The following is a 14,899-nucleotide window of genomic DNA, read 5'->3' on the forward strand; positions in this document are numbered from 1 at the left end:
GAGAAACATATATATCATATGATTTTTGCACGCGGAATGTGATGTGTAGCCTGTTGAATGTGATGTGTTGTTAAAGCTTACCATTCATCTTCTCTGCTAATTCCATTTCGCAGTTTGAATTCAGAAACATAACAATTCATAGTTTCAAACTGTGAAGTCTTGAATGTTCTAAGAGTCTTTACCAACTCAGTCAGCTAGACTAGCATGCATGCCCTCTGCGTGACTGCGTCAATAATTGAAAACATGATACACCACTTGAATTGACTTATATTTAACAGAAGCTGTAAATATAAAAATGACCAGTTATAAAAATGGCAGGTTCAGGTTTGTATCGATTCACTTGAATTACTGATCAGGATAGTAGTGTAGCTTTCGATTCCTCTAGTTGATGACGACCTTGTGATTAAGAGAATACCATGCATGCACAAAATAATGTATAGGATATAGTTTTGGTTCACAAAAAGGTAGTGATTGAAGAATTACAAAAGATACAATTCTATTAGCAAGGTATGAAACAAGAAGAAGGTTTGAGCTTACGAGTTGCCCCAATTCACAATGATGTTTTAGTATCTACTCGTAATATTTTCAAGAGTGCTGCTAAATGTACTTAGTAAATTTCTTATTATACCTAACTCTAACATTTTGTTTTAAACTTTTTGTTTACCCCTAGAAAAAGCAAAATTGTCATTCAATTAAAATTTTCACACCCAACAAACTTCTTCCCAGAGCTATGAAGCACGGACACGCACACGCAGACAAGGATCCGTATTGCGTGTCCGACACGGATACGGACACGCAAACTCAATTTGAACACGGTCCGGACACGCGAGTGTCAGAATCGGACACGCGGACACGCAACAACTCATAATAAAAGTGAAAGTGTTTATGGTGAGAATCGAACGTTGGTCATCCAAAGCACCCAACAACTCTTCAACCATTCTAACAGACTCAGTTTTTGATATATTTATGCACACTTTAATATATATAAATAAGGAGAGAAACTCATGATAAAAAAAAAGAATGCTTGTGGTGGAATTCAAACCTTGGTCATCCAAAGGATCAAACAAATCATCAACCATTCCAACAGATTCAGTTTTTGTTATATTTATGCACACTTTAATATATATACATCTAAATATTTTAAAATTTTTAAATTAATTTTTTAATAAATATATATATATATATTAAAATAACTTTAATTGACGTGTCCACCACGTGTCCGTATCCAAAAAAATTTATATATGTCGTGTCTACGTATCGAATCGTATCTAATACGGACACTCGTGTCGGTGTCCGTGCTACATAGTCCCAGAGAGTTGAATAGAGAGAAAGTCGTTTGAATATTGATTATAAATTGAACCACTAAATGAATGGAAATTATGATCATATGCTATACATAGTTTGAGCGTGTCATTCAAGTACCACTTAAGAAAAAAATATAGTATACATTGATGCATGATATATATCATATATTGTTATACATCACATATCTGACGGTCGACATTGTTTTGTGAGTGAGGTTAGAAAAATAATATATGTTATCAACCATCAGATGTGTGATGCATATTGTGAATCATAGTAGAATAACCCCCACTTAAGATACTTAATTCAGAGAGATGATTTGATGGCAGTTATATATGGTGGAGCCAAGACGAACATGAATGCGGGTACGCAATATGAGCAGTGGCGGATCCACTTGGAAGGCTATCACGGCTTAAGCCCAAACAAGATTCTGATAAATTAAAAATGAGATACATGTTATACATCATTGCAGGTCTGGCTCAGATGACATTTTGTCAACCTTGTATCTTACTACTTACTAGTCAGGTGTTCGAGTCCTGGTAGAGTTAGCCTATTTCTCATTTGCTTTTTACCAGTACTTCTGCACATCATTCCTTTTATTGGTTAAAGTATTTTTTTTTTCATATTTTTGTCTAACAATACACTTTCTACTAGCATTTAGTTGAAATCTAAAATACCTTATACTATAGTTCTACACTTCCCTTGGAAGAAATTTCTTCTCATGAGTCTTCCGTTAGGGTCAAAATCTTCAAAATAATGGAGAGAAAACTACTTATAATTAGTTTAGACGGGTTCAGGATCCTGGATCCGCCACGAGGATATAACTATGTATGCTAGCTTCGTACCGCTTATAAGTAACTGAGACTGGAAAAAGCTATTAATTTATGGTTGTTGGTTTAGAAGTACAAGCTAACACTAAACAAAAGCAGATCCATCGTCATGGTTTTATGACTTTTCACAGTTTTTCTGGTCTCATCGTTTGAGAGGAAGGACAAAATTGGTAATTTAAGGGTAAATTATATTGTTTTGGGTACATTTGGAGATTTGCTGGTACATTTTAATAACACCTTATTTTCAAACGTACGTTCCATGGTTCCAGTACGTGCTTGATGGGGCTAATAAAAATAATGTTGGAGTACGTCTGAGTTGAAATCTGAGTAAACAGATGATTAATTAGTATATTAGATCTGCATCCACGTACATATTTATATATAAATTAATTATATCCCCGATTTTAAGGAGAAAAATTGAAGAAAATGCTAACATACATGCACGCGAATTGAGCAAGAAAGTAATTAATCGATATATTTCAGATAAGTATCAGGCTATCAGCAATCATAGTCATTAAGGTGGACTCCATAAGATTGACAACTATGGAGTATGAGTACTTCTGGTCATAGTTACACCATCAACCAAGACCAAAAAAAGATGTGCGTGTCAATCTTAATTAACTTGACGAATGAACAGCCCGCTCATTTTAACAATTTCTCACTTGGACCCCCTATTTATATCAAACAGCTGCATGTGAATTGTGAAGGACATTAGGCTGCAGACCCCCAAGAGCTGGGACTAGAAGATATAAATAGTAGTCCTGGCAGAGTGGAAGTACGACTTCTTCTTGATCAATCTCAGGTGAAGATCCATAGAGCATAAACATCTATCCATAATTCCATATATAGATCCCTGCGAAAGTAGAGAAAGTTGGTTTGAAATCAAGAGTATGAAAGGTTTCAATATGGGAGAGGTTCTAAGTGAAGAACAAATGGCTGATTTTCAGGAAGCTTTCTGTCTCTTTGATAAGGATGGAGATGGTAAGGGTCTAAATTTTACTCTGAGTTTATAGCTTAATTATGTATATATCCCAAACTGAGGTTAATTAGCTCCTACGTAGAGTAGGTTATGATCATCTTCTTACATGTTTGACGTACTGCATATTTCTGGCATGGTCGATCTTTACGGTTTTAGGCCAACATCATATCATTCACCCAACTTAAAAAAAAAAAAATCATAGATTTCGTTCCAGTCGAGCAGCGGATGTATCATCTCATTAATCTGATTCGAGGCGTTATATTATATCCTTGACGACTTTGTTTTTGTTCAAATATTCGTTAGGATGCATTACCATCGAAGAACTTGCCACCGCGATCAAATCGGTGGATCAAAATCCGACGGCAGAAGAACTGCAGAACATGATAAGCGAAGTTGATATGGACGGCAACGGAACCATAGAATTTGGGGAGTTCCTCAATGTCATGGTGAGGAAAATGAAGGTAATTATTTAAATAATTAGTCAGATTTAGTATTAATATCTTGCTTGTTTGCCAACAACACTCTGAATATAATTTCCAAAGCCAGTTAAGTTGAATAAACGGTGTTGTTTGATATTGTGTTCATACGACTATATATAGGAAAATGACGCGGACGAAGAACTGAAAGAAGCTTTCAAAGTGTTCGATAAGGATCAAGATGGCTACATTTCACCTAATGAGGTTAGATATTTCCTCTTGAATCTTTATTCACATCCATATAAACCATTTCTGAAAACGTACGAACACCTCTAGCTAGCTATATATGATTGGAACTAATACATCTGTGGTGTTTGATATTACTACGTACGTACATGTATCATCTCTCTCGATCACCCTTCATCGCATATATATAGGTTTATTTCTTCATCTGTTAAAACTCATTATATATATATATATATATATATATATATAGTCTTTATTCAGAGTGAAGCTTCACTCTGAAATTACAGAGTGAAGTTTCAATTTTGGCACACTTTTCGGTTAATTTTTTTCACCATAAACTATTCAATATTTAGGTATGTTATTTAAGATCATCTCTACAAAGTTTCATCCAATTTGATAATGGTTTGAGTTTTCAAAATTGAGATATACACGAACGGTTCACGTTGAACAATTTTTATTCATTAATTGATTTAATCGAATTTCAATACTTTAACGATGTCCGAATTAGATGAAATTTTGTACAGATGATCTTGAATATCATACCTAAATATTGAATCACTTATGGTGAAAATATTTGACCGAAAAGTGTGTCAAAATTGAAACTTCACTCTGTAATTTCAGAGTGAAGCTTCACTCTAGATAGAGACTATATATATATATATATGTATATATATATATATATATGTATATATATATATATATCTTTGTCAACATTTTGTTTGTGCACATGTTTGCATATTGTACTAAGCCACTGAGGACACCAAAAGGTGTATGTACCAAAAACATATTACATGTAGTACTTTGCTTCAATTGTAGGCGAATCTTAATTTGTCATTCTTCTGTCTTAAGCTAATGAAAAATTGACTCGATCGATCGACGTTCATATATATGAGATTTTGATTATTTCATGTGTGGTTTATGTGGGTTTTGCAGTTGAGGAATGTGATGATCAATCTGGGAGAAAGATTGACAGAAGAAGAGGTAGAGCAAATGATCAGAGAAGCTGATTTGGATGGTGATGGCTTAGTCAATTATGAAGAATTTGTGAGAATGATGTTAGCTGCTTGGTGACCTATTTAGATAAACTATGTATTTATTTTCATGTATTCATCACATTATAATATTATATATACATCAGCTGGGAAAATAATGCGATTGGTCGATTATCAGTCACAAGGAAAGCAGAGTACGTTGTCATGTCTATATAACTAATGTCATTAATCATGTCCGGAGCCAATGTAGATTTTCATTTTGCAGCGCCAACATAGGTACAAGAATTGAAAGAATTACGTACTTTGAATTAAATGTGTTAAGGGTATAATAAGTATAGTATGTTATAAAAGCATTCTAGAATGCAAGACTAAATTCAAGTCGTAAAAATCATATCACATTGCCTTTTACGTTTTTCGTGTTGAGTTTATGGTTTATTCAATTGAAAATACACAAGAAGTAAAGAAAAATAAAGAGAGCAAAATCAGATCTTAAAAAGACTACATCTTTGTATATTCTTGGTTAGAAACAAAAGAGTACATAATTTTCTTTATATAGTCTTATAAAGCCTATTAACTGAAATAACTTTTCAACTGGCCGGCCCTGTGTCTAAGGAGGCTTAAGGCGGAAAATATTTTGAGGGCCCTAAAATAGATGCTTAAGAAAATCTTAAACACAAAAAAAAAAATATTAATAGCTCATAAGTTTAAATTTCAACAAATTACGATTATTTTATGATGTTTTACATGTTTTAGAAAAAACTTGAGAATGAATGGTGGTAACTTGTTAAACTTATATAGAAACACACTAATTATAAAAAGTTAAGACTTTATTTTATTTTAATCGCATGCTTGTTTAGTGAATAATGCTAACTTCTCATTACTAAAATAGTAATTAGCCAATTTAATTCCCCTTTTCTTTTCTTTTTTTAATTGAGACCCCCTTAAAATGTAGGGCCCTAGGCTTGAGCCTACTTGCTCTTGCCCTAGGGCTGGCACTGACCTTTCAACATAACCTATATTCTTAACATTTCTCTCTGGCTACTTTTTCTACCTCAATTGCTTAGCTTTCAAAGTGAAGGTTGACACTGATTGTCACAACCCCAAAATTCGAATGATAAAAATTCGAATTCGAAGCAATGAAAACTCTAAAACAATATTAAATATAATGAAATCATCTTATCATAACATCGTATTGAAACTGAGTCCACAACATGACTCAGTCGACTTAAATAATTCATAACCAGTTTATACCTCAGTATTATAACCAATGGAAATGTAAAATTCACTCAATCCTCACCACAAACATAAAAAAGAAATCTTCAGAGTAAACCCTCCAAATCTGCTTGTAATAACCCTAAATTTCAAACATTTTAGTTTGATTTGGAATTCTATAAAATTTCGAATTTTATTAGAATGAACGTAATTGGTTGCGACGTTAGTAAACGAGAAAAGGAAACGTCCTCGGAACGTTTAAATTGAAAAACGTTACATTTCCGTAACGTTTATATCGACTTTTATTCCGTCGATCGGTTGCGAAAACTTCCTTCACGAAAGTTGTAGAGCTCGTCGATACGAGTGCGTGGACATGTGACACGTTCAAATCGGACGACAGAGGTAAAAGTTATTAACGTCGGAAGTTAGTTTCCGATTTGGAAACGAGTATAAATAGAATGATTTGTGATTAGGGTTTCCACTTTTGGAAACCCTCAGTTTCTCTCCGCCTCCCTCTCACTTTCTCCCTCTCGCTCTCCCGAGTCTCCCTCTCTCTCTCCCTCACTGCCCACCGGCGATCTAGCCTCACCGGTTGCCGTGAGACTCACCACCCACCCCAAAGACGTCGCTCGACCGCCCTCAGTCACCCCTGGACACGACGAGCCGCGACTCGCCACCTTGAAGCTCGGGGGATCTCATCGCCGTGCTTCCACATCGACGACGTGCTCGAGGCAAGCTCGCCACCGCTCCTCCTCATCCCTGGAACCACGCGTCAAGGATTAAGCCTCGAATCGCCGCCTACCTCCACTACTGCTCGATCTCCTCCGCCGGCACCTCAAGCTTCACCATCGTCGATTCAAGGGCTCCGCCGTGCAATCAAGGTAAGGAATGATGATATTGATGTTGTGTGATGATTTTGGATGATTTTGGGATGGATGTGTGGAGATCGGAGGATGAAGTTTTGTGAGAGATACCGCCGCCTAGAGGCGGCGCGTGGGGAGGTCTGAGGTGGCGGAGGGGCTGCCTAGGACCGTAGGAGGATAGAGGGAAGGAAGAGGGTGGTTTTGGAGGAGGCGGTGGCGTGATACGCGCCGTGGTTAGCCCCGGCGCGTGGGCCCCACGCGCGGCCCGCCGGAGGTGGCGCGTGTGCCACACGCGCCGCCACGTGCGACGGTGGGACAGTTTTGACAGAAGGGTATTTTGGTAATTTACTGTGTACGGTAAAAGTAAATGTAATTTTTATTTACTGCGGTAAATGTAATTAAATTTTACCTTCGGTAAATGTAATTATAAATTACTTTCAGTAAATGTAAAATGTAATTTGTAAAAGGGTAATTTAGTAAATTTTATTACTGAATTGTAATTACATTTAAATCGTACGTATACGTACAAAAATACGTATTATTATTTATACGTACAGAAATACGTATTTAATATTTATACGCACAGAAATACGTATATAATATTTATACGTACAGAAATACGTATTAATATTTATACGTACAGAAATACGTATTAATATTTATACGTACAAAAATACGTATTATTATTTATACGTACAGAAATACGTATTTAATATTTATACGTACAGAAATACGTATTAATTGAGTATTGTACAGTAACCGTGAATAGTGAACAGTAACTTCGTATAAACCAAAATTGCTGAACAGTAACCGTATATTACTGTTTTGGCATTTAAAGGTTTACGAAACGATTCTAAATGCTGGTTTTTATCTTTTTAAGGTGATCGCTAAATCGAGGAAATGGATTATTATCGGAAATTGAGGATTACGCTCAAGTCAGTAAGGTGAGTAAAATCTCACTGATTTACGAATCTACCCTCGCGGTGATTCAACATTTTTGCAAGTGTGTTTATTAGATGAATTACAACATGTATATAATTTAGTGAGCTACATATATACAGTATAAATGGTAATAAGTACATATATATATATAGTTCATTAAATTACTTACTGTTATTAATTCATTGAAAATAGTCATTTCGGTGACAGAAAAATTGTGCATGTGTATGTGATTTCAATGGTACGATATGATGTGAGATTATCGTACGTAATTTTTCAGGTGTTTATGAAATATGACATGTATAGGATATAGTGGACTATGTATATGCGGTATAAATGGTAAATAAATACGAATATATATAGTTTGCTATATAATATACTGTTATGGTTTTTATTATGGATATATTGTGAAAGTTTTAAAACGTACAATATGATGAGTGATTATTGTACATGATTTTATCACGGAAAATGTGAAATATTGTGATTTGTCTTCGGACGTGATGTGTGGTACAATATGATGTGAGATTATTGTACATGTGAGGCAAGTCGGAACCTAGCCTTTGGCCGGGCGAAAGTTACGATACAGTTAGAGCTCTAGTCTGTCTGCCATAGTACTGCATGGAGGTAACGGGTGGTTATCTGATCATGGGTACTCAGCTTGTTTGGATGTTGGGTGGCGGGTGGTTACCCAACATCAGCGGTATACTAAGTGAGGGGTAACGGATGTGTACCAGCGCTCATTAGTTACCATTTTGTGAAAGTATTAGAGTAACCAGATGGGTTGCTCGTTGTCTCATGATTTTCATTATGCTGTGTTGATGTGGAGTTGTGTCTTTTATGAGACGAGAGTTATTTTAATATTTTACTCATACGAGCTGTAAAGCTTACCGGGTTTGTGTTGCAATCCCGGTGCACCAATTACAATGGTGTAGGGGATACTTCCGCAGGTGCTGAGTAGTGGTGATTGAGTGACGACTCCGAAGACTCGAAGTCAATCGCATCCAGTCGTGGTGAGGTTCCAGCGTGGATTGTGTGTGCGATTTGGTGTGATTTTATTTGTGAGGTTGTGAGGATTATACAATTCCATTTGTTATATGTTGAATTATCATTTGGGTTTGTAATAATCGGCTTGACTGAGTTATATTTTAAACTCAGATGTGATCCGCTGTTACGCTTTAATGATTTCTATTTATTTGAGATTGTTTGGTGTTTAACGACTTTAGAATTTTGAGTTTTTAAGCTCGAAATTTTGGGGTCGTTACAGTTGGTATCAGAGCCTAAGTGTGTATTTGGCGATTATCAATATCATCCGGGAGCGATGATCCGACTGCAGGCGGGCACCCATCACATGCTCCTCGGTATTGATATGTCGTCGGGTACGCGAGAGTGTTAGGAGCCATACCTTATGGTTTGGTCCTGTAGAGAGTATTGTGACGATACTCCGATGATTCACCTTCTTCTGAAATTTCATGATTGATATTGGTTGGATCTATTTTGTCGAATTCGAGACTTCACATATATGACTGAGTGTTGATTGTTGAATGGTGATGAATTTGGAAAATGGCCGTGGACAGGGCCGAGGACGGACGAAAGGTCGAGGCCGAGTTAGGGCTGCAGGCCGAGTTCGTAATGTATAGAACCTTTATAAGGAGGCTGCTCCACTGGAAAGACAAGTTGATCTTGTTGCTATCGTTAGAGACGATAGTCGTGTGTTGAGGTTGATTACGAACATGAGTGAGCTGCTAGTGCTGTCATTTCATGACGCTTGGATCATATGGTAGCGGACCATTGGATCGGAGTATTGGGACTTACTTGGTGATGATTGAGTACTCTGAGTTAGAGAAGAGGATGATAGCCACATTCATTTATTGATAGTTGGCAGTGGAGGGGTTAGGATTGATTCCTACGCCTATGGGAAACTCTTTATGTGTCACTTCGCTTTTGGAGTGTTCCTCGAAATTGGAGACAATGAACGGCTTGTCCTATTGTGATTGGAAGTAGAGAGTTCTCTGCTTAATTGATAGTGATTCCGGACCACACTATGATGTGATCTGAGGAATTGATTTGTTGAGGCCGCAGTACGCGGTGATTGATTGTGTTGACGTGATGAGTTCTTTCATAGACCCAGGATACCAGAGTTTCGTATCTGTGCCTCGAGTCGGATAATGCCATGATAGCTAGAGTCTTGGCAAATGTGGAGTTTGTGGATCTAGAAGTAGCTATCACATACATTGTTCTACTATTCGAGTATAGTGAGGTGTTTCAGGAGATACTGAGTTACCTTCTTCGAGAGTTGTTGAATTCTTTATTGATGATGTGCTTGGTATAGCATCTGTAACAAAGGCGCCTTATGGGATTGGGAAAGAACGAGTTTAAAGAATTGAAAGAGCAGATAGATGACATATTAGACCTAGGGTTCATCAAACCTAGTGTCTCAGCTTGAGTTGTGCCGGTGTTATTCGTGACTAAGAAAGAAGTCTCATGCGGTTGAGTGTGAAGTATAGGGGAATGATTAAGGTGACCATCAAGACTATGTATCATTTACCTAGGATTGATGATGTGTGTGATACGTCCTTAAGGTGGTGATACAATTATTAAACTGAGATTCACATTACGTCGTTGTTGCGTTCTAACTCGTTTTGTTTCGGACTTTGACAATTGAAGTTACACATTGTTCTTGGCTGAGCAAGAAATCTAATGTGTTAAAGAGATTTCATTTTGACGTCACGAATTAATTATTTTGCTAGATGAGCATTTAATTGAGAACGCTGATCTTTCAGGATTTAAATATTTTGGTGTTGGGGATTGGAACTTCACAATGCCACAGGTCCAAATGAGACGCAATGGCGGTGAAGTGACTCTATTGAAGGTAAGGTATGAGATGACCTTAGCTTAGTGGTGTTTTAACGAATTGGTCGTGACAAGTACCTTCTAACTGGTAAAGAAATGGTTGAGGACTAAATTTTCTTTTCAACTGTAAGTGGCGTTAGTGTTGGAGACTTAGAGATTCTTTTCCTCTATGCATCAGATTGTTTATTTTTGGATAAGGGGAAGTTGACTGAAGTGTTCAACAAGGGATACATTTTACAATAAAGAGTAATCAATTATATTACTGCTTGCAGAGAAGTTATTTTGGCCGAATGCGTTGGCCATGAGGGTTCTTAATGAAAGTAAAGAAACAACTGTTTAGAGTGGTGATATGGCGATCATTTTGGGTTAGTTTTGAGGAGATGGTGGACCTAATATCGGGTTCTGTTGAAGTAATTACTAAACTTATTAGTACTACAACGGTGGGAGAAACCAATATCTTAGATGATGCACTGGGGCATTTGTGTGAGACCGTATGTCATGCATTAGAGGCATGTATGAACCAAGGGGTAAAGTATATCTCAGTTGTGGTCGTGTTGGATTTTGCGCTGTAAAGTTCACCTAATTTTCATGCTCCACCGTTGTGAGATAAATACCTTCTTTGTCTGAACCCCAAATTGTGGCATACCACTCATGGAAGCAAGAAGTTGTAATTAATTTTCGACGGTAAGTTTTGGTGAGGGTGATAGGATGCATGATGCGTCGCTCTTGTGATAACGGCAGTGATTCTCTACTGGCTTGTGAGGATATTAGTCAAATCTCTGGTGAACTGTTCGAGAGTAATTCTTAGTCAAAGGTAGGGTTATGTTGTGGTCGTGGACTCAGTGAGTTAAGACCCTTATCGAGTTACCATTACAAAGGAGGTGCTGGATGAGTAACATGCACAATAACCTTTGATGATTTATAAAAGATAATCATGAACGGAGATTGTTTGTAGATGGGAAGGAATGGTAGATTCATGGTTCTAGTGATGGGTTGAGGTGAAATCGTAACGGTACTGTTGTGAATATAAGTACGATCTCCTTGGAAACCGATGTGTGTGATGCAAGTAGTAGGTATGTGTTAAATATTTATTCTGACTCGTGTTAGATATTGAGAGTCTTGACCATGCATAGTGGGTGGGCAAGCTCATGATGGGAGAATTGTCTGATAACCGCAAGGGAGGGGTGAATTAGACAAAGGGGGTATGTTGACATCTCTACCGGAAGCACCATTATGTTTTGGTGACTCACATGTGGCTGTTAATGTTAGAACACGTGACGGATTGGGTGTTGGAAGAGAGTTGAGGCAATGGAGGACATGCTGAGAGCATATATACTGGATATTATAGGTAACTGGGAAGATCATTTGAGGATCGATTGAGTGCTTACAACGACAGTTACCATTCCAGCATCGGCATGATACCCTATGAGGCACTTAAGGTAGACCATGTCGATCACCTACCTGTTGGGCCAAAGTTGGGTGTAGTGAGATTTGACAAGAAAGAAAAGTTGGCGGAGGTATGTCGGGCCTTTGAGATTCTCGAGAAGGTGGGAAAACTAGCCTTGCCTACTAGCATGTCGGACGTTTACAATGTTTTCTACATTTCCATGTTGAGGAAGTATGATCCTGATGTGTCGCATATGTGATCGATCATAACACCATTGAGGTGAAGGAAAAGGCCACCTTTGTGGTTGAGCCGGTTCGTATCCTGGATAGGTCCACAAAGAAGCTTCGGAGGAAAGATGTGGAGCTAGTCAAGGTATTGTGGAGTCACCACGATGAGGGTGATGCATCATGGGAGCTAGAGTCAGACATGATGACCAGATATCCACTGTTATTTGTTGAGTGAGTTTGAATTTCGGGACGAAATTCCTTTAAGGGGGGTAGATTGTAATAACCCTAAATTTCAAACATTTTAGTTTGATTTGGAATTCTATAAAATTTCGAATTTTATTAGAATGAACGTAATTGGTTGCGACGTTAGTAAACGAGAAAAGGAAACGTCCTCGGAACGTTTAAATTGAAAAACGTTACATTTCCGTAACGTTTATATCGACTTTTATTCCGTCGATCGGTTGCGAAAACTTCCTTCACGAAAGTTGTAGAGCTCGTCGATACGAGTGCGTGGACATGTGACACGTTCAAATCGGACGACAGAGGTAAAAGTTATTAACGTCGGAAGTTAGTTTCCGATTTGGAAACGAGTATAAATAGAATGATTTGTGATTAGGGTTTCCACTTTTGGAAACCCTCAGTTTCTCTCCGCCTCCCTCTCACTTTCTCCCTCTCGCTCTCCCGAGTCTCCCTCTCTCTCTCCCTCACTGCCCACCGGCGATCTAGCCTCACCGGTTGCCGTGAGACTCACCACCCACCCCAAAGACGTCGCTCGACCGCCCTCAGTCACCCCTGGACACGACGAGCCGCGACTCGCCACCTTGAAGCTCGGGGGATCTCATCGCCGTGCTTCCACATCGACGACGTGCTCGAGGCAAGCTCGCCACCGCTCCTCCTCATCCCTGGAACCACGCGTCAAGGATTAAGCCTCGAATCGCCGCCTACCTCCACTACTGCTCGATCTCCTCCGCCGGCACCTCAAGCTTCACCATCGTCGATTCAAGGGCTCCGCCGTGCAATCAAGGTAAGGAATGATGATATTGATGTTGTGTGATGATTTTGGATGATTTTGGGATGGATGTGTGGAGATCGGAGGATGAAGTTTTGTGAGAGATACCGCCGCCTAGAGGCGGCGCGTGGGGAGGTCTGAGGTGGCGGAGGGGCTGCCTAGGACCGTAGGAGGATAGAGGGAAGGAAGAGGGTGGTTTTGGAGGAGGCGGTGGCGTGATACGCGCCGTGGTTAGCCCCGGCGCGTGGGCCCCACGCGCGGCCCGCCGGAGGTGGCGCGTGTGCCACACGCGCCGCCACGTGCGACGGTGGGACAGTTTTGACAGAAGGGTATTTTGGTAATTTACTGTGTACGGTAAAAGTAAATGTAATTTTTATTTACTGCGGTAAATGTAATTAAATTTTACCTTCGGTAAATGTAATTATAAATTACTTTCAGTAAATGTAAAATGTAATTTGTAAAAGGGTAATTTAGTAAATTTTATTACTGAATTGTAATTACATTTAAATCGTACGTATACGTACAAAAATACGTATTATTATTTATACGTACAGAAATACGTATTTAATATTTATACGCACAGAAATACGTATATAATATTTATACGTACAGAAATACGTATTAATATTTATACGTACAGAAATACGTATTAATATTTATACGTACAAAAATACGTATTATTATTTATACGTACAGAAATACGTATTTAATATTTATACGTACAGAAATACGTATTAATTGAGTATTGTACAGTAACCGTGAATAGTGAACAGTAACTTCGTATAAACCAAAATTGCTGAACAGTAACCGTATATTACTGTTTTGGCATTTAAAGGTTTACGAAACGATTCTAAATGCTGGTTTTTATCTTTTTAAGGTGATCGCTAAATCGAGGAAATGGATTATTATCGGAAATTGAGGATTACGCTCAAGTCAGTAAGGTGAGTAAAATCTCACTGATTTACGAATCTACCCTCGCGGTGATTCAACATTTTTGCAAGTGTGTTTATTAGATGAATTACAACATGTATATAATTTAGTGAGCTACATATATACAGTATAAATGGTAATAAGTACATATATATATATAGTTCATTAAATTACTTACTGTTATTAATTCATTGAAAATAGTCATTTCGGTGACAGAAAAATTGTGCATGTGTATGTGATTTCAATGGTACGATATGATGTGAGATTATCGTACGTAATTTTTCAGGTGTTTATGAAATATGACATGTATAGGATATAGTGGACTATGTATATGCGGTATAAATGGTAAATAAATACGAATATATATAGTTTGCTATATAATATACTGTTATGGTTTTTATTATGGATATATTGTGAAAGTTTTAAAACGTACAATATGATGAGTGATTATTGTACATGATTTTATCACGGAAAATGTGAAATATTGTGATTTGTCTTCGGACGTGATGTGTGGTACAATATGATGTGAGATTATTGTACATGTGAGGCAAGTCGGAACCTAGCCTTTGGCCGGGCGAAAGTTACGATACAGTTAGAGCTCTAGTCTGTCTGCCATAGTACTGCATGGAGGTAACGGGTGGTTATCTGATCATGGGTACTCAGCTTGTTTGGATGTTGGGTGGCGGGTGGTTACCCAACATCAGCGGTATACTAAGT

At 37.9% G+C, this 14,899-nt stretch overlaps 1 protein-coding gene across 2 annotated transcripts; it reads left to right on the forward strand.

Annotated features, from left to right (window-relative positions):
- Positions 1–2,778: 2,778 nt before the first annotated feature.
- LOC126798264 (calmodulin-like) lies at positions 2,779–4,905 on the forward strand. 2 transcript variants are annotated; one of them, XM_050525178.1, is made up of 5 exons: positions 2,779–2,860; positions 2,977–3,113; positions 3,415–3,572; positions 3,711–3,791; positions 4,707–4,905. In XM_050525178.1, exons 2-5 carry the CDS (start codon positions 3,023–3,025, stop codon positions 4,842–4,844), a joined length of 468 nt encoding a protein of 155 aa, XP_050381135.1. In that variant the 5' UTR covers positions 2,779–2,860; positions 2,977–3,022; the 3' UTR covers positions 4,845–4,905. The 2 variants fall into 2 exon arrangements, with proteins under 2 accessions (XP_050381135.1, XP_050381136.1); XM_050525179.1 differs by having other exon boundaries at positions 3,415–3,557.
- The last annotated feature ends 9,994 nt before the right edge of the window (positions 4,906–14,899 follow it).

Source organism: Argentina anserina, chromosome 6, assembly GCF_933775445.1.
Source record: "Argentina anserina chromosome 6, drPotAnse1.1, whole genome shotgun sequence".
Classification (NCBI taxonomy): domain Eukaryota; kingdom Viridiplantae; phylum Streptophyta; class Magnoliopsida; order Rosales; family Rosaceae; genus Argentina; species Argentina anserina.